General features: G+C 33.6%; 1 protein-coding gene across 2 annotated transcripts in view; it reads right to left on the bottom strand.

Annotated features, from left to right (window-relative positions):
• CDC42BPB (CDC42 binding protein kinase beta) overlaps positions 1 to 21,695 on the bottom strand; it is a 152,044-nt gene that overhangs the window by 78,942 nt on the left and 51,407 nt on the right. For both annotated transcript variants that reach the window (XM_051978322.1, XM_051978321.1), the window contains exons 4-7: positions 20,601 to 20,696; positions 9,776 to 9,924; positions 7,319 to 7,412; positions 825 to 1,025 (exon numbers count right to left, since the gene is read on the bottom strand). In XM_051978322.1, coding sequence (XP_051834282.1) covers positions 825 to 1,025; positions 7,319 to 7,412; positions 9,776 to 9,924; positions 20,601 to 20,696 — 540 coding nt within the window. The remainder of the gene's footprint in view (positions 1 to 824; positions 1,026 to 7,318; positions 7,413 to 9,775; positions 9,925 to 20,600; positions 20,697 to 21,695) is intronic.

Below are 21,695 nucleotides of genomic sequence, written 5' to 3'. Positions count from 1 at the left end.
ATGACTTCAAAGGTCTGTTGTATAAGTTTCTAAATGCATTTTACAGTTCTAACTCCTCTCTACAACAAATTATATAAACAATTGATTTTCATGATTTTTGCATATTCATTAAAACATATGTTTACATATAAAGTAATTAATTCAAACTCAATAGGTGATCTGATTCTATGGAATTTGAATGTCTAAATAGTCAACACTAGATATTATACCATTTCAAGCGTTTTAAATTCTAAATGGTACTGAAATAACTTTTTTTTTAGATGGAGATCAGATAATGAAAACTATAATGAATTGAACTTTTAAGTGTGGAAATCAAGTAATCTCATTAATTCTCCTCAATATGTTTCCTGACAAACTGAACTGAATCTCTGAACTGAATAATCAGCAGGGCATTTCTAAAGATGTTTTTGCATCTTCTCTCATAATCTAAATGCTTTAAAAAGCTTCAAATGAGCAATGAAAAGACAGCAAATAGATTGGATCATTGTCATGCTTTAATTTAGTACACCTAAAGATGTATTAAATCAATGTGTATATATAGTGATACGGACCAATAAAATACAGCAAATGGAACTCCAGAAGTTTGAAACAATTACCATATTATTCTTATATTCCCTATTTGGATCCAAAGAGATTGGGGCCATTGACAAATAACACAGTCTACACATCAAGTCAGGAGAAGAAAGTTCTTCGTTCCAATGAACATACTTAGCAAATCATAATACTATAACTTCTAAAAGTACCATTAATGTAGGTGAAATTGTTATTTTACATATGCAAAGAAACACATATTATACTAGTCATTTAGAAATATTATTTCTTACTTCATGATTCATGATCTTTCCATAAGTTTCCACTAATGATTCTGCATAAAAAGGTGTTTCACCATATAGCATTTCATACATGCAAACACCTAGAGACCACCAATCACATTCTGGACCATATTTTCCCATTCCATCCTCCATTGCTTGTAGAATCTCAGGTGAAATGTAGTCAGGTGTGCCCACTGCCACGGAAGATTGGACCTTAGAGAAGACAAAATTTTTAAATTAAACCTTAGAAATCTACCACTTGCTCAATGCTTCTATTCATTTAAGCTTCTCTGAGGTTCACTTTTTTCACCTATAAAACTGGAATAATATGTGCACTATATTCCTTACAGTTATTCTCAGAAATAACACCTTACAAACTGTAAAGTTCTATAGAAATGCAAGCTATTATTTCTTCCTATAAAATTCTGCTACTTTTTTTTTTTACAAAGAAAAATGACCATAAAAAGAAATAGTCATGGAATAAAGTTAAACTAATGATCATATTGCAAGTCCAGTATGAATAAGCAAAGTTCAATTCAAGAGATAAATTTTAAAATAACCAATTATATGTATCTACCTCAATATCTTAAAAACTTTAAAATATAAAATTAAATATAGATTCAATGTAATAAGAGCTGTTTTCAAGCATCTGAAATTATATTTGTTTTGCTTAATTCTAGACTGCAAAATTAGGAACGGTTAGAAGTTGTTTTTTTATATCAATAAATACTCCCTTCCCTGCCCCTCCCAAAAAGCTTCCTAATAATCAACACAGTCCAAAAGTATAATGTGGTTTTCTCAGGATGTTACAAGTCCCCACAACTTACGATTTTCAGTGCAGATAATGATGACTTGGGGATATGGTAGAAGGAATTCCTAGAGGGTAAAATGCTGCATGCAATGACCCACAAATGCCCTTTCTACTCTGTATTCTATGCTTCTCAGAGGTACCTTACGTTAAGGAAGAAATGTCTACATTATTACAAAACAGTTTATCACTACACTCTTTTCTATATTGCAAATTTGAGTTTAAGATAAGTCTTGGAGTTTGCTTGCTAATGTAGTAAGATTACCACAATATAGAAGGACTCATCTAAAGCAATCAGTCCCCAAGACATGTATTTCAAGTACATTATATAAAGATTGTGAATACACTGAAAAAATCTCTGATTGCATTGGAGTACTCTTTTCACTGAGAAATGATAACCTTTCTATCCTGTAGTAGAAAACTTTCATTTCTATGACTAAACAATTTCATCACTTGGCTAATGAAAAATATAGCAAGACATGAAACATTAACATGCAGTTCAACAAATTTTATCTTTACTTTACAAGTAAATTTGGCAGGGCATATTTGTGATCTAAGATATTTGAAAATATACAGGATAGTCCCAGGGTCTAGGGAAAAAAAAAAAAAAACCCAGTAAGGAAACAACTACTGCTCTCCTTGTCTTTCCCTTATCAGTTTCCTATCTCAAAATTGAAAACAATGTTGCCTCAATTTGATCTCAGATAACAAAGGATACCAATGCTACCCTACTTTGTAATACCAGGGAACCCTGGGACCCAACAACTGTGTTATTTGAAATAACATTAGATTCAAAATCAGACAGTCTAGGTTTGATCCCTAGTTCCATCCCTTAACCAGTTATATGAAGTTGGCAAGTTATTAACTTGTTTGGACATCAGCTGAATGGACGTGTCAGAATGGGGATAGCAAATCAATGAGCTTTCATTAATTGCTCATTACTATATGCCCAGATAGGTACAATATCTTCATTTATTTATTTATTTATCTCACAATGTTAGTTTAAAAATTAAGAAGTATGAACTATTTTGAAATTATAAAATAAATATGATCTTATAGAGGCAGCAGTGGGGTATATTGTAAAAAGCCCTGTGTTTGCCATCAGAAGACCTGGGTTCAAATCCCAACTTTGCTAATCAGTAATTGTATGAACTTGAATAAATAATTTTCTTTCTCTTAGACTTCCCTAGATGACCCATCTGGTGCTTAATACTAGAATCTATGACTTGTAATCTGGAGCTATGTCTAGCTGTCAGCTCACAACTTTTGTAAAACACTAGCTACAGGCAAACTCTGAAAATCAGGAAATCCAACTCCATTAAGTCCCCTTGATTATGAGTCTATTATAGGATAAGAGGGACTAATCTTTCCATCCCTCTGTATACAAAATGTGGGTTTAAAAAAAAATAGTATGGTACAAAAGAAAAAAGTGCTAGACATGGAGCTAGGAAATTCTTAAATTCAAATTTTACCCTTGAAAAATGTAAATGATGTGTCCAGGGTAAGCTTTACCTTCTTCACATATCAATGGAGTAGGGGTAAGCAGTTATTTCACAGAATTGAGTGTGTAAAAGTGCTTTGTAAATGCTGAAAAGGTTGCATGAATGTCATTTATTATTTTAATGTTAAACTAATCTGAATTAAATTTAATCAGACTGATTTCCTACCTAAGATGCAATGGGGGATAGAAACCTTGACTAGGAGAGCAAATAAATCAAAAATAATTTTGGAGCATAAGTTAGTAAGTAAACATCTGTTCAATTCCTATTGTATCAGGCACCATGCTCTGTGCTAGATCCAAGCGAGAACAAGAGAGAGCACGAGACAGAGACACAACGACACCAGGCCTGGGAAGGGCTTTGGACATTCACAGGGCAAAAGCACTAAGCTCAGGGTGGGACTCAGATCCAGCAATATGCTGTAGGAGGGATGGTGCTGGACTTAAAATGAGGAAGACCTGGGTTCAAATACCACCACTAGTACTTACTAGGTATATGATTCTGGACAAGTCACTTCACCTCCTTGGGCCTCAGTTTCTTCATATACAAAATGAAGGAGGTGGCCTACTTGCTAAGTGATTTGTCCAGGTCAATATTTCAAGGGCAGGACTTGAATTCAGGTCTTCCTGATTCTAAAGCCAGCTCTCTATCCATTATGCCCCACTGCCTCTAATAATAATAAGAACAATTATCACAACAATAAGATATATAAGATATGAAATTGTAATGGGCTGAGGCTTGAGTTGATGCACTGAGGTCCCAAGCACATGAGGCTAAATAGTAATTGGACCATACTCTATTAATATATAAGCTTGGAGAAAGAATGGCCCCTGCCCACTCTTTGTGCAAGTCCTGATGTGTTGTATAGGAAATGATGATTCTGGTGAGTGGAGGCAGGGGAGGGAAAAAGGAAGGGGAGGAGAGCTCAGACCTCTCTCTCTGCTAGCTCTTTTGTCATTGCAATGACTTTTCTGTTTGTTTTCTCTTCTTCTTTTTGCTTTTTTGCTTTGGCAGTGGCAGTTGGGGTTAAGTGACTTGCCCATGGTCACACAACCAGGAGTTGTTAAGTGTCTGAGGCTGGATTTGAACTCAGATCCTCCTGACTTCAGGACTGGTGCTCTACCCACTGATCCATCTCCTCCTCTTTTACAATACAATGTTGATATAAATCAATTGTTTGTTATACCATTACTTGGGTGTATAATTCATATTTGTTACACCACATCAAGCCTGCACTGACTGTGGGGAGAGTCATCACTAATAGCCTCTGCGTTGTTGCTATGTGCTTGTGTAATATTTCCCATACTGATGGGTTTGTGCATAATAAGACCCTTCAGCCCAGAAACCCGCTAGCAACCCCCACTTCCCTTTGATGCTTTTCATCTCCCTTCCTGAGATGTCAGGGAGGGTGTGATTATCTCCTTTTTAGTGCTTTCACCTCCTTCCTGAGAAGTCAGGGAGGGTGTGATCACCTCCCCTTGTGGGCTCTGACCTCCCTGAGGAGTCAGGGATGGCATGATCACCTGTGTGCTAAAACAAAAGAAAGAGGGAGATGTAATGGGCTGAGGCTTGAGTTGATGCACTGAGGTCCCAAGCACATGAGGCTAAATAGTAATCGGACCATACTCTATTAATATATAAGCTTGGAGAAAGAATGGCCCCCGCCCACTCTTTGTGCAAGTCCTGATGTGTTGTATAGGAAATGACGATTCTGGTGGGTGGAGGCAGGGGAGGGAAAAAGAAAGGGCCATCTCCTCCCCCTCCATTGCGACGACCTTTCTGTTTGTTTCTCTTCTTTTTGCTTTTTGCTGAGGCAGTGGGCACCAATTGTAATGATCGCATATTTAAAATCAGCCGGAGTCAGGAACTCAGGTTAAGGGAAAACTCTTCAGTCTTTATTGTAGTGAAGAGGTGAAAAAAGATTGCAATAGCAATATGGGCAAGAAGGATTGCGATAGCAGTATGGGCAGCTGCAACAGGACGCCAGCTAGCAGAGAGAGAGCAATCTGAGCTCTCCTTCCCTTCCTTTTTCCCTCCCCTGCCTCCACCCACCAGAATCGTCATTTCCTATACAACACATCAGGACTTGCACAAAGAGTGGGCGGGGGCCATTCTTTCTCCAAGCTTATATATTAATAGAGTACGGTCCAATTACTATTTAGCCTCATGTGCTTGGGACCTCAGTGCATCAACTCAAGCCTCAGCCCATTACATGAAATAAATTATGTTAATATTTTTGTGAAAATATGTGACTCTAAGAAATGTGCCACAACTGCCCTGAATGAGTTCCAAGCAATAAAATCCAGATAAATCACATCCAAGGCACTGAAAAACCTATCAATAATCTCTGAAAAGCTATAGAGAATAGAAGAGATTCTGAAAACCTGGTGCTAGACCAATGTTATAATTTTCAGGAAAAGGCAGAGGAAAGAATTGTAGAAAGCTTTCTGAACTTGTCTTCAGTTCCTCATAAAATTTAAGAAATAGAAAATCTCATTAAAGGGATGTTTTGTAAAAACTTAGGAAAAAAGAAAGATTGGAGTAAATATTTTGATTATGACACAATGTTGAGTCATACTGAACATTCATTTCACAAAACCTTCAGGTCTTTAAAACATGAACTACTTAATAGAAACATCTCATACTTGTGCAATTGATTTTTGGGACCAAAATGTAGAATTTTCCATTTATTCCTATAAAATTTCATCTTATTAAACTGAGTTCTTCATTTAGCCTTTTTAGATCTTTTTGGATTCTAATTCTATTTTCCCTGTTGGTTGTCCCTTCCAGGTTCATGTTGGATAAATGCAAATTTCACAAGCTTGATATCAGTGCCTTTATTAAGTAATTTAATAAAAAAATATTAAATAAAAGAGGGCAAAGCCCAGGGGCACATTAATAAATTTTGTCTTCTAGGTTGATGAATACATTAAATTAACATTCTTTGGATCTAGCCTGGTCTGTAAACTAACTCTAAAACCAATTATAAGAACTATTATCAAATCTACATCTCTCCATTTTGTCCAATGAAGGGATGATTTGGGTCTTGATATGTGCAATAAATAGGTGCTTTATGTGTGTAATGAACCAAAATACCTTATCTAAATTGAGCTTTTCTATTTTTTTCATAAAACATTAATTTTACAAGGATAACATGGCAAGAATGAGTTATAAAGGATTAAGTTCTGTTTAACAACAATGATCTAAGTTTTTAGCAGTGACTCAAGATGACATGAAATAAAGAGAAAATATTATAGCAAAATTACTAATAACATCAACTGAAAATTCAGTTAAGCATTAAAAAGTCTCCACAATAAAAAGATGATTTGGGAATAACCGAAAGCAGAACATAATTTATTAATAACAGAATTTAAACCTACATCTTCCTGGCACCAGTCCTGGTATCTATTCATTATACCATCTAGTGATGAATTTTGCCTATATTCATTAGGTTCCAGTGACTTGTCTAGCCCTCATAGTTAGCAGGTATCAGAGGCAGGGTTTAAACCTAGGTCATCCTGGCTCTGAGATAAATTCTCTATTACCTTCCATAATTTTATTAATATATCACGCCACATCTTTTCAATTATTACTACTTTTCTAATACTTCAAAAAAGTGTCATCTGACAGAGTGCATACTTTTCCTACTAACACAAATTGCAACATTTGTACTTTACTATACAGTCTTCATGAATCACTATAACTATATATATATATAGTTATAACTATGTAACTATATGTACAAATAAAACTATATGTGTATGTGTATATATATAGTTTATACACATATATTTTAAAAACTATAAAGAATTTGTTATCTTCATACCAATATGGTAATAAGACTATAAACTTTAGATGTGATACACAGATGACAGAATATAGGTTTTTTTAAAATTAAGTAACTCTAAGCAGTCTGATAAGTTACTGAAAACTAAAAACTCACTTAATATAGTTTTATGGTATCAGGATATTTATTATTTAAGGAAATTCTATAATATTATGAGATACCTGACAGTATTCTCAGAAAGCATAAACTTTTCAGTTAATCAAATTTTAAAAAACATTTTAGTCAGTCGCTAGTACTAAGCAATATGTTCATTTCTGAACACATTGATAATAGAATTTTCTCAAAAAAAAAAAATCATTTACTCTGCAAAATCAAAGAAAAACCCCAAAGTGGAAAATCCCAAACTACATACAGTTCCATCGTCATTCATCTTCAAACATGATCCAAAGTCTGCCAAGCGAATGTGACCATTCATATCCAAGAGAATATTGTCAGGTTTAATATCTCTGTCAGTTTAGAAAAGAAAGTTGAATGAATTCAATCCAATATAAACAACATTCAAAGCCCTAATTTAGCACTGATCTGTTGAAAGCATGTTAATGTGATGTAATGAGTAGTTATAATATGATAGTTATTATTCAAAGAAAAATGTTTCAGGACAATGATAAACTGGTCTGGTGTTTTGCTTTAACTGATCACATTAAGAGAGAACACAGAATTATGCAATATTTTACATATTTGTGTAACATTTCTAGCTTTTCAAAATAATAATAGCTAGCATTTTTATACTGCAAAAATTAATTCATTTTATCTTCACAACAATCCTTGGAAATTGATGCTATTATTATCTTTGTTTTACAGATGAGAAAACTTAGGCAAAGTTTAAATGACTTGCCAGGGTCCTTCAGTGAGTAAATATCTGAGACTAGATTTTTAATTATCAGAGGACAGGTTTTCCCAAACAGCAAGCCTGGTATTCTATCCAATATACCACCTAGCAATGAATGCTAGGTTCCTACAACTTGCCCCACTAGGCTCAAATAGTCAGAGGCAGCAGCACTTAAACAAAGTCATTTAGTTCTGAATTCAGCTTTTTATTTACTACATAACACTGACTCTCTTAATTTTTAAAAGCCAAGGAGAAAATCTGAATTTATTAATATTCAATTGAGCAAAATGACTCTACACACAAACAGGAACTTTCTAACAATACTTTTGTTTACACTGTTCTGGCAAAATACATTCCAATGATTTTTTCTTAAAAAAAAAAAAAGTTAGAACAATTGTACAAAATAATTTTATTTTCTAAGTGATTTCTTCCCAAAGGTTTTCCTCACTTAAAAAAAAAAAAGGAAGAATCAGAATCAAAAACAACCACTACCACCAAAAAACAAAACAAAACAAAACACACAGTATAACATTTCAATTCACATTTTAAAGATATACAGAAAACCTCTATCCATAAGTCATATGACAACGTAACTAAGGGTTACATACTCTTGAAAAGTACACATAAGTCTAATGGTATTTATTAAGAGATATTAATATGAAATCATGCTAACTAGGTTCACTATGTATTTCTTACCTTATCTCACCAGGGTCTCTCTGCAAATAGTCTATGACTCTCCTAATCACTTCATTTATACTACTCTCTGCAGTAGCTCTTCCAAACCTCACCTTTCCTCAAGTCTCCCCACATTCTTACCCTAATTTCTTCAGATGTAGATTTCAGAAAGACTGCCTAGAGTTTCTTTTTCCTTGTCTCACATCACTCAAGACATCTTTCTCTACTGTTTTCATTTCAGTTTCAAATGAAGAGGTCATTCTCCTTTCCAGGGCAAACTCCACTACATTATCCACATACATTACAAGTATTTTCTCCACACTCTTGCATCTTTAATCTTTTCCTAAAAGGATGTTTCTCTTCTATCTACAAACATGCCTATATCTCTTCTATCCTTCTTTAAAAAGCCTTCACATGATTTTACTCTCCCCACTAGTTATCATCCTGTATTTCTCTTTGCTTTCTCAGCAAACTCCTACTTTACACTAAATTCTTCCACTTCCTCTTCTCTTATTCTCTTCTAAAACCTCTTGAATCTGGCTTGCAAACTCATCATTCAAAAGAAATTGCTTTCCCCAGTTACTAATGATTTCTTAATTATGAAATCTAATGACTTTTCCTCAATTCTTATCTCCCAAGTCATGGCATTTTCACTCCTCCAATGATTGCAATGCTCTTCTTTTCACCTCTGGCTTTCTTTAAGACTGACTTCAAATCCCACCTTCTGTCAGAATCTTCTGCTGGTTCTCTCCTGCCCCTACTTTGCGAGTTAGCCAGTTTTTCTTCTCATGTTGCTTTTGTACAAAAATGCAGTTGAAAGAAATTCTAGAGAAATTAACGATCAATGAAAATAATGATATAAATTTTCCTATTCAAATTCACAAACCCTGTAAAATCTATCCACAGAATTCTTTGGAGCCCGGATTGAGAATCATTGTTCTGAACTGATACTTGTTACTCTAAGTATTCTAAGGGAGTGATTTAATACATTACTTGCACATCAATGAAATTACTTGCACAACTAATTTGACATGGTATACAAGACACTGGATTTGAACTTTAAAAGCTTTGGTTCAAATCCTGACTGACACTTAGGGCTCTGGCAGCAGTCATTAACCTCTCTAAGCTTCACTTTTTCCTTATCTGGAGAACTCCATGAACTTGAGGGATTGCTGTGAGAGAAGCATTCTGCAAATTTTTAAGTCCTTCAGAAATATTAGCTATTATAACCTATAAAATTAGAAGATTGGCTTAGATCTCTAAGTACCTCCTGATTATAAAAACAGTTGATCCTATGATTCTCACCTGTGTACATAATGCAGCTGATGAATGGAGTGTATGGCCAGCACCATTTCACCGATGTAAAATCTTGCCATATCTTCAGGAAGTTTGTCTTCAAACTTACTGAGGAGTGTCAGTAAATCACCACCAACATAATAGTCCATTACCAAATACTATAAATAAAGGAGGAAAGATGGAAGATAAATATTTAGTCATCACTGGTAAAGATGAATATGACAAAGGTTAAATTCTTATTGTCGATCAGAAGTGAAAAATCTGCTCAAGACAAGAATATATTGCAACAAGCATAGAGTAAGAAACCTCTGAGTTACTCCCCTCTCTCCGCTTTTGACAGTCTCTAACACTATAAAACATTTTATTCTAACTTCCCTCTTAATTTTAATGTTTCATCTATCAGTTGCATACTCCTGGGCTCCAAGGAAACTTTCCATCTGAGCAACATTGTCTTTTTTCTGGGCAAGAGATATATTGGGGCAGTTCTATCTTTTTTAAAAAATCTTCTCTCTTAAGTTTCCTTTTATACTCAGAATTCTCCTGTATACCAGTATAAGCTTTCTTGTACATCTCCAACATGTCAAGAAACATACTGTTCTTCATGTATTATGAGAACTGGTTTTTATAATCATCTTCATCTTTCTTCCATAGAATAACACATATAATCTACAACATTTTGGCCCATAGTGTACTTAAGCATGGAATTACCTGCTTTCTAAATCATACCCAAGGAAGCATTTGGTATTGTGAAGAAGATAGACCACCATCTATAGCTCCTTTAAAGGTCTCAAAATCTTTGTTTGCAGTAGTAGTTCTGACATCTAGATAGAACGTAAAGGCACCAGGCTGACTATCAATACTTTCTCCACAGTGTGTTCAACTTGTCCATGCCAAATTTATTAAGGAAATTTGATTTGTTAATATGTTAGAACATTTTTTAACATGGTCTAAAACAAGTTCATCATTCAATTAAATATTTAGTGCCTAGCATGTACATGTGTTAAAATTATCCTCTGTTGTCCATTATGGTATAAGGATTTGGAAAGTTATATCAATAGACCATAAGATCTGGCAAGTCAGGAATTCCTAAAGCAGAGATTTCATTAATGGTCCATGAAAGCAAGGAAGCCAGATGTAAATATAACTGGGAAATATTTAACAAAATAAGTTAAAATAAATTAAGTCAATGTGTAGCCTACAGAATTTCTACATACTGTTTAACAGCCATTCTGCATTTGACATCACAAATTTATAACATACTCAATATTTTTATCAGATGACAAGCTTGGTTAAATTGAAAGTCCATCACCAGAAGGCTGGCCACCAGACAATGAATCTTTTCAGATACATCTAAGTCTAAAAGGCTTTTCCACTACCATTACTACTACTCTTTTGCTGCTGCTACAATTACAAATACTACTACCCACCAAATCATAATGATATGTGATGCTTTCAGGTTTAAGTAAAAAATAATCAAAAAAGGGCAAATTCACTCAGAGTGAATGCAGCATAGAGATTATTTAATATGTACAAAGTAGGTCATATTTGAGTTGGTGAGAATAAACTCTTGATGTGGAGGAGATCTGTTGCTATTACCCTGTCATGATACTATCTGCTACATCTGAATGTGAAGTATAAAATATGAAGTTAAAATAATCTTTTTCTGGAAAGTAAAAACACCACTATTATGTTTCTCAGTATCATTCATTTTAGTAAGCACAATAAGCTGGTTTCTCCAAAAGACTCTTTTAAAAACTAAAATTATTCGAGAATGGTTCTAATCACTTGAAATTTCCAACAATTAAATTTAAATGTCAAATTTGTGCCATTTTAAAAAGTGAAATTTTTTAAAATAAAAATCATAACTAGTTGGAAGGGAAAAATCTAGACAAAGACAACAGAAACAAATAGTTTGAGCAGAAAAATATAGAGAAGGGAGAAGGAAGAAGGAACAAATTCATATAGCACCTACAGTTCCAGGTACTATGTTAAACACTTTAAAAATATTATCCCATTTGATCCTCACTACAACCCTTCAACATATTTGCTATTATTATTCTCATTTTACAGTTAAGGAAACGGAGGCAAATAAAAGTAAAATGCAATGATTTTCCCAGCTAGGTTTAAGCTATGCCTCTGTGTAGTCAAATCACTTAATCTTTCAATGTTCTAGGACAGTCATGCTAATCTCAAATAGAAGTGGTTCCTTGCCACACAATGATTTAGTAAACTACAAATTAATGTTCTCTATACTATATCATATTTTTATTTAACTTGTTAAACACTTCCCAAATATACTTTAATCTGGTTTGGGCCAGGCTCCCTTCTAAGCATAGAAGGACCACAGAAGACTACAGAAGAAGAAGTGTATTCTAAGATCTCTGGTTCCGAATTTTAGCATTATCATTATCCCATACAACTATGCAGTTGCTAAATATTAGTGTTTCTTCTTCAGAATCTTACATTCTCATCTCTTCTCTCAATTTGCACAATCTTTCACCTTATTTTGGCTCTCATCACCTCACCTGGATAATCTGAAAAAACCTTCTAATTCTTCTCTGAATTTCCAATCTATCACAACCTCAATCCATCCTATCTACTTTCCTTCAGTGCAAATCTGATTATGTCACTCCTCCCAATATATTTTTCTTGGACATTTTCCTCCCATCTGTACTTTGTGATCCAGAGAAAGTAATCTTCTCTCTTTTTCTCATACATGACTCTCCATCTCAGTTCAATGCATTTGTACTGTCTTTCCTGTCCATGTCACATAAGCCCCTCTCTTCCTCCAACCCTACTCTTTCAAAACTTAGAATGAAATTCCCTCCTTATCTCTGCCTCAAAGATTTCCTCTCTTTCCTTTAAGATGAAGTTCCAGCACCCTCCTGAGTATGAATCCTTTCTTGATTCCTTCAACAATTACCACCTTTCTCCTAAATTATTTTGTGCATGAATTAACTTGATATTTATGCTGCATACTATGTGCTGTCTTCCTCAACAGAACACAAGTTCATTATGAGCAAAGATTATTCCACTGTCTGTATTACCAATGTTTAGAATAGTGCATGGCATATTGTAGGCACTCAATAAATGTTTACTGATGCACTGATTATTTGAAAGTGTAAACATGCATTGCTAAAAATTTCTTTCCTTATCCTAGAAGTTAGGATCTAAAACAATGAAATTACAGATCCAAAACATGTTCCTATCTTTAAAAAAATTTATTTTTAAAGTCAAAATTTATTTTTAAAAAAAGGATGTGTGTGTGTACATATATGCATGCACACACATACATATCAATAGAATTTGTATGAAAATGGCCCTCACTACAAAATAGCTTAACTGCCATGTGCTTTTCATGCTAGTGCTCCTCTTTTAGAGGATATACATATATATACATATATATATATGTACAATATAATATACATATATAATACAAACCTCTCAGGCTGAAGAAGGAGCCTTCTTCTGGCTTTCCTCTTTTACCAAATGGCCTTATAAAATTTCTTTCTAAAACTAATGATAACAATAGCAAAATAACATAATTAAATGCAAAATAGTGAGAGAGGAAACATGCTTGAGCAGGAAATAAAATAAAATCATGTAAAGGCCTCATTGATTCAAATTTATAAGAATACAAACCAGTCTCCAATTGATAAATGGTCAAAGAATCTGAACAATTTTCAGATGAATAAATTAAAGTCATTTCTAGTCATATGAAAAAAATGCTCTAAATCACTATTGATTAGAGAAATACCAATTAAGACAACTCTAAGGTACCGCTACATACCTCTCATATTGGCTAAGATGACAGGAAAAGATAATGATAAATGTTGGAGGGAATGTGGGAAAACTGGGTGTTGTTGGTGAAGTGGTGAACTGATCCAACCATTCTGGAGAGCAATTTAGAACTATGCCCAAAAGATTATCACTCTTGGCATACCCTTTGATTCAGCAATGTCTCTACTGGGTCTACATCACAAAGATATCATAAAAAAGGGAAAAGGATTCACAAGTGTAAAAATGTTTGTAGCAGCTCTTTTTATGGTAGCAAAGAACTAGAAAATGAGTGCATGCCCATCAATTGGGGAATGGCTAAATAAGTTGTGGTATGTGAATGTAATGGAATATTATTGTTCTATAAGAAATTATCAGCAGGATGATTTCGGAAAGGACTGGAGAGACCTATATGAACTGATACTAAGTGAAGTAAGTAGAACCAAGAGAACATTGTACAGGCAACAATAATGTCCAATTCCAATAGAGTTGAGATGAAGAGAGCCATTCTACATCCAGAAAGAGGACTATGGGTAGATCACAACATAATATTTTCGTCTTGTTTGCTTGCTTTTTTTTTTCCTCTCTCATTTTCTTTTCTTTTTTGATTTAATTTTTCTTGTACAGCATGATAAATGTGGAAATATGTTTAGAAGAAATGGACACATTTTACCTATATTAGATTATTTGCTATCTAGGGGAGGGGGATGGGAAGAAGGGAAGGAGAAAAATTTGGAACACAAGGTTTTGCAAGGTTGAATATTGAAAACTATCTTTGCATGTATTTTTAAAATAAAAAGATATTTAAAATAAAATAAAAATATAAAATAAAATAACAAAATTTATCTGAAGAAACCTAAGATTTAGAATATCAAGGAAAGTAATTTAAAAAGTACAAATTAAAGAACTCCTCTAAGACTTCAAACTATATTATAAAGAAGCAGTAATCAAAATCATTTAATATTAGCTAAAAAATAGAGTATATCAACAGAACCGACTAGACAAAGGTGAATACTAGAACTCAAAAAATAATTTATGGTGTGGTGTTTAATAAGCACACCACACCATAAATTATTTTTAAATGAGTTTCTTGGATAAGAACTGCTGGAAAAATTGAAAATTATGCAGAGTAAACTAAGCAGAATCAAGAAAATAATATACACAGTAATTACAATAATAAAAATGGAAAGATCAATATAACAATAGAAAGTGAATGTTACAAAATTACAGAGAACCACAATGGTTCCACAGATACAAGATGCCACCTCTCTCTAGTCCTATGCAGAGGTGGAAGGTTCACAGATGTGAAAGTTTACATATATTTTCATTGTTGTTGGGGTTTTTTTCAATATAATCACTGGCTTTGCTTATTATTTTCCTCCTTTTTTTTTTTTTTTAACATTTTTGTTATATGGGATGATTCTTGAGGGTGGGGAAAGGGAAGGGTACAAGAAGAAATTTAGGTGTACAAAAAAATAAAGAGATCCCCCAAAAAAATTTTTAAGGAGTTTACATTTTATACTAGAGTCAATAGGAAGCATCATTTATTGTAAAAAAGGACAGAATTAAATCAAAGGGATGGGAGTTATATTAATATTTATAGTAAATATGGTTATGTTTCTACATAGTAGTCTTAAGTGTAGTTTTAAGTTATTATAGATGAAAACTACACAGATTTCTGGAATATCTTGAGGGTAAACAAAGAATATAATAAAAAGAAATCTAGGAAACAAAGAGCTGAAAAATATTAAATGAAGCTTGGCCAAAACAGTTAGTTCAGTTAACTCCCCCCCAAAAACTGTTCCAGATAAAATACACCATACCAAATCCTGATGAGGAAACCCAAGAAAAAGTGACAAAGAGAATCATACTCCTTGTCCAGCTGGCAGAAGGAAGGAGGCAGAAAGAACTATGGATACTTGAAAAAGATCTGGCCAAGGGTGGCCTTGGAAAAGACTTCAAATCCCAGACCTAGAATAAGATACCTCAGCTCATACAAGGTATTAAAATGGGTACTATCTACAAATGAAGAGAGGGATAAAGAACTATAGTAAGCCCTGACCAGAACTCTGAGAGAGATAAGTATGTTCAAAATCAAGCAGCAATAATAGTATGGTTCATATTCCAGGAGCAGAGATGGGTCTCAGTTACAGAAGCCTGTAAGAGAATAGAAGGTTATTCTAAGAGCCTTGTGATGAAGAGAGTCATCCATATCCAGAGAGAGGACTATGACAACTGAAGGTGGACCACAATTATTTTTGTATTTTTAGCATTTTCACCTTTTTGTTGTTGCTTGCTCGTTTTGGTTTTTTCCCACATTTTCCCCTTTTGATCTTATTTTTCTTGTGCATCATGATAAATGTGGAAATATACACATGAAATTTACTTGTTTAATTTACAATGGATTACCTGCTGTCTAGAGAAAGAGGGCAGGGGGAAGGGAGAGAAAAAAATTGGGAACGCAAGGTTTTGCAAGAGTAAATACTGAAAACTATCTTTACATCTATTTTGAAAAATAAAAAGCTATTATTATAGAAATAAATAAATAAAAGAGAGAGACACTGAAAAAGACAAGAGACAGAGAGACAATGGTAAAGAGAAGAGCCAGGGCAGGAGACCCAGACCCCGTCTGAAATTCTGTCATTGAAACAGAAAAATTTCCCAATTAGCTGACAGAGGTTGATCCGGTAGCAAGCAAATCAGTATTGCTTAAACCCAAACAAAGTCAAGAACTTGCAGAACTCAGACTAGAGGGGCAATAATCAAAAACTGTCCTAGATCAGATCACTTTGAGAGCACTGAAAATTTATTATTCCTGTGATCATAGATAATAACCATTACTCTAAGAAAGGGGTACATACAACTTCCTTTCAGAAGAATGCAGAATCTAGCCCTAATATCAAATCAGGAAGGAGAATGGAAAAATGAACACACACACAAAAAAATCCTACCACAGAAAACTATTATGGTGACAGGGACATTTAAGACACAAATACAGAATGACTCTAAAACATCTAAAAATAGTCTCAAGAAAAAAACAGCTTGGATACAAACTCAACTAGATTTCCTGGGAGAGATGAAGCAAGCATTTGTTTAAGAGTTTAAAATGTTTTTATTGATAAAATGAAAATTTTGGGAAAAAGAACCAGAAAGGGAATTAACAGCTTAACATATTAACATAATTAACATAAGGTATAAAACTTCACCAAAGCAACAAATTTCTTGAAAATAAGAAAGGAAGCCACTGATTCCATGAAATAACAAAAAATATTAAATCAAAAAACTAAAAAAAATAAATTAAAATATAAGATATTTCAAAGCAAAAAAAAACTGATATGAAAAATACATTGAAAACAAAATATAATTGTATCTAGGATATACTGCAACATATCCAACATATAAAGGACTGCTTGCCATCTAGGGGAGGGGGTGGAGGGAGGGAGGGAAAAAAAAAAATCGGAACAGAAACGAGTGTCAATATAAAGTAATTATTAAATAAAAATTTAAAAAAACCATATGAAAAAAATATATATATAAAATCAGGACTGATATGAACACCAGGACCAAAAAAAGAGCTTACATATTTGAAGACATCTTAAAAAGAAAACTGTTCAGATCTCTTTAGAACAAGAAGGCAAAGCTGAAATATAAAGAATGCACCCGTCATCAGGAAGATTAAGGAAATTTATTTTATATAATCAGGGTGTAGCTATTTATATAAACAAGGAGGAATAGTTAATTTTTGAACCTTATTCTCATGAGAACACAGACACACTCTCTCTCTCTCTCTCTCTCTCTCTCTCTCTCTCTACAAAAATACATTATACTCAATGAGGGAAAAGGGGAGAAGGGAAAATTAAAGAAAGAGTAAATTAAGGGAGATATTAGTTCTAAGCAAAATAAGCAACTAAAGTTCTTTCTGAGGTGGCAAAGAATGAGAATCTCTAGAGTGTGTTCATAAACTGGGCAATGGCTGAATTATAGTACATAAATATAATGAAATACTATTGTGCTGTAAGTGATGAAGAGGATGGATTCAGAGAAACTGGTAAAAACGTATGACGTGATAGAAAGTGAAATGAAGAGAAACAAGATAATAATATGGTAAAGACGAACACCTCTGAAACTCTAATCAGTATAATGACTAATGAAGAGGGGAGAAGGGGGAGAGAAAGGGAGAAGGAAAAAGAGATTGACATAGCCAATGTGGAAACTGGTTTTACTTAACTATTACACATTGCAATGGGATTTTATTTTTTCTTTCACTCTCAATTTGGGCAGGGGAAATTTTTGCTGATACAAAACAAATACAAATTTTTTTTTTAAAGAAAATATTTAAGTTATCAACAGAAGCAGAAACAATATAGTGAGTGTTCTTTCTCATTCGTGCCCTGTCATGGGTACCTTTAGTTCTGTCTTCCTCACTCCTTTCAGCTTTCTTTTAATGCGTTATTTTCTTCCACAAATTGTAGGATCCCCAAAAGAAGGGAATGTCATTCTTTTTGTTCTTATTTGTATTCCCAGAGCTTAACAGAGGGGATGGCACACAGTAATAAATATCTGTTGACACACAGTTCTTGACTTCTTTCATGTACTACAGTCCATCAGGACAGAAGAAAAAATAAATAAGGAATTTGGAAAACATCTAGATATTTTCTAGCGCTTATTCTTTACTGAAAATAGAGCAGCTAATAAATTTGTGGCCTATCTAAACTTATCAATCAGTTCCATCTGTGCTTCTTTCCAAATATGTCCCTGTTTCCTTATCCTTAAATATTTTCTCTAGATCCTACTATCACCTCAAAACCCTGCCCTATATCTGTTCTCCCTTTCTCACACAAAATTATGGACACATCTTTTTATACTTATTGCTGCTCACTCACTCCTTAATCTTTTGAAATCTGTCTTTCACTTCATAACTCAACTGAAAAGGTTCTTTCTAAAATAACAATGAATCTCTTAAATGCTGAATTCTGATGGCCTTTTCTCAGACCTCCTTCTTCTCAACATATCTGCTCCATTTTCCTTGCTCTTGGATTGTCGTCTCTTCTCTGGACTTAACTCTATCCTGATTCTTCTCTTTGTTTGACTACTCTTCAGTCACCTTTGTTAATTCATTATCTATACAATGCTCTTATAACTGTCAGATCTCCCAAGATCCTAGACGGTCTTCTCTTTTTCCTTTACATTCTCCCTCTTGGTAATGTCATGTCTCCATGTAGATGATCCACATATCTATCTATACAGATGGCCACAGTCTCTCCTAGAAGTTTCAGTGTCACATCACAAATTAATTGCCTATTAATACTTCAAACTACATGTCCTGGAGCTATCTCAAATTGAATATTCTCTAAACTCATCCTCTAAGTGTCATCATTTGAACTCTTCTTCTTCCTCTAAATCCTCTCATCATGCCAGATTTTCCTATTTCTGTCAAAATAGTATCTCATATTAGCAACTTTGCTACTTTCTTCAACTCCCCATTTCTTCCTTAATCTAGTTTCCAATAAATTGTTCAAACTTTCCCTCATCCTTCTTTTCTCCCCTTAGCATAACTACCTTCTTCACAGATTACTATATTAGCTTACTTATTCACTATCTTTCCTAACTCATTTTTCAAATCATCCTAAGAGAGAAACAGGAGGCAGGATGTGCCAGGCAAGTCAAACAACCACTAACTCCCTTCAAACCATGATGGAGACAGCCCAAGAGCCTAGAGAATAGTAATATTCTTCAAACCACCAGATCTCCTTTCAGACCAGTCCTCATACAAAAGGAAGAATCATGGAAGAGGTCTACCTTCCATATCTCCACCAGTAACAACTGCTGATAAACTGCCACCAACTGGAAGAAAAGTACAGGAGCACTGAAAGAAGCAGCATTCCCATTACGCTGCCTTAATATATTCTACATTTCAGCCAAATAAAGTTATTGTACCCCGATTTAATCTTGTCCACTCCTGTCTTTGTGTATTAGTTTGGGCTTTTCTCCATACCTGGGTCATCCTCTCTTCATTTCTCCATCATTAACATCGTTAATGCCTACCTCATCTTAATTCAGATAAAAAGAAATATTTCTCAAAGTTTTTATAGCATAGTTTAGAACCTCAACTTCACAATTATAATATTCTACCTTTTTATTATACTTATTTCTGTAAGGGTATCTTATCTCTATGTAAATGTAAGCTCTCTTAAAAAGCAATGTCATTTTTCATCTCTCTGTATTACCAAAATTTCAGCTCAAAGGAATTTGCAAAAGTCATTATCAAAAACCAAAATCCAATCTATGTTCCTTAGGGCAGTAAAATAGTGAGTAAAAATAAGCAAAGACAGTAAAATGTGGAAACAAGAATTACATAATAAAGATGGAAGGGAGGGATTAAAGCTAACTGAGAAAAGCAAACCCAATACAAAGACTTCTAAAACAAATGTGAATAACAGGACTTTCAAATTACAACTAAACGAATAAGATCTTAAATCTAAAAATGCCAGCATTACAAAAGGATAAAATTCTTTCTAAATAGTTATTAGCTCACATGTATAATTCATTTGTAAAGACAGAAAATATTTTAAAGTACTAAAGTCTGTATTTTGTCATTGTTCAGTCGTTTCAGTAATATCTCACTCTGTGATCCTATTTAGGGTTTTAGACTAGAGTGGTTGCCCATTTCCTTTTCTAGCTCATTTTACAAATAAAGAACTGAGACAAACAGTGTTTAATGAATTCACACATAGCTAATATATATCTGAGGGAGAATTTGAACTCATGAAGATGAGTCTTCCTGATTCCAAGCCCAATGCTCTATCTATTGTCATACATAATATCTAAATACAACAGAATACAATTCCTGGACATTCCAAGATAATAAAATGCTTTTTCTTTGTTATTAAATTACAATAAGCCATGTAGTCATATTTTCTGTTAATTTTGCACTTCTATTGTCCCCAATTATCTCATTAAAGCTAGATTATTTTCTTAGTAATTAGACAAAGGAACCAAGAAAACTAAAAGAAATACTATCTACAGAGTTTATTATTTATTGGTTTTCCAAACCTACCAAGTAGTTTTCATCTTGAAAGGCATAATGTAAGGTTGTGATCCACTGACAATCGCCATTCACCAACACATCTCTCTCTTCTCTAAAACAGGCTGTCTGCAAAAAAGGGAAAATTAAATTGACATGGAGCTTTTAAAAAAAATTAGCCTACATTTCTATTATGATGAAGTTTATCTTAAATGCAATAAAAACTGTTCGCAAAACAAATTTTGAGGAATTAAGAACAAGAATACCTTTATGTGCAATGTTACAGTATATGTGATTTTTTTCAAATGTAACCCATTACCCTCATATTGATTGCTCAAGCATTCTCTCAATGAGACCTTAAAGAAATCTTTGGGGGGTTTATAGTGTGTATATATATACACTATAAAACTTTTCTCATGGGGCTTCCAAGTCATGAATAACAAAGTTAAATAGTACAAGTCCACAGACAGATGCATGAAATAGAGCACTAGAAACCTCCCTCCAATTAAACATAACACATTAAAAGGATTGTTCTCTGGAATGAGTAATCAGACCATTTCAGAAATTAGGCAAATATACTTCCACCTCAGCAGACAAGTTTGTCAAAATCTGGATGATTTGGAGCTGAGGATAACTTACATATTGGAATATAGAGTCAAGATGATAAATAAGCTTCATAAGCTAGACAATGAGCAAAATCAAACTAAAATAAAATTTAAAGGTGAAATAAAATGGTGAAATAATAAGTCCTACAAAAGTTTTTTTAAAATTCCATTTCACATGTATAAGATATGGAATATATAGTTAGAGTACAGTCTATGTGAAAAAAAGACCTGGAGATTTTAGTGAGCTTTGAATAAACAGAAAGACACTGTAGCCTTAAAAAGCTAGTGCTATCTAAGAAAAAGAAAAACTTTAATCTGATACCTTTATTAAGTTACTGATGCTGAAACTGGGAATGTGATGAAGGACTATTAATGATTTTTCATGGAAGATTGACCAATAAAAATCAATTACTATAAGAAAGGGAAAAGAACCTAAAATTGCTTTGGTCAGCAAACACTTGATGTATCTGCTAAGTAGAGATACAAGATAACCAGGATATTAATTCAGAATATAAATTTATTT

Source organism: Antechinus flavipes, chromosome 2 (assembly GCF_016432865.1).
Source record: "Antechinus flavipes isolate AdamAnt ecotype Samford, QLD, Australia chromosome 2, AdamAnt_v2, whole genome shotgun sequence".
In the NCBI taxonomy this organism is placed as follows: domain Eukaryota; kingdom Metazoa; phylum Chordata; class Mammalia; order Dasyuromorphia; family Dasyuridae; genus Antechinus; species Antechinus flavipes.
This window is presented reverse-complemented; position numbering and strand designations above follow the sequence as displayed.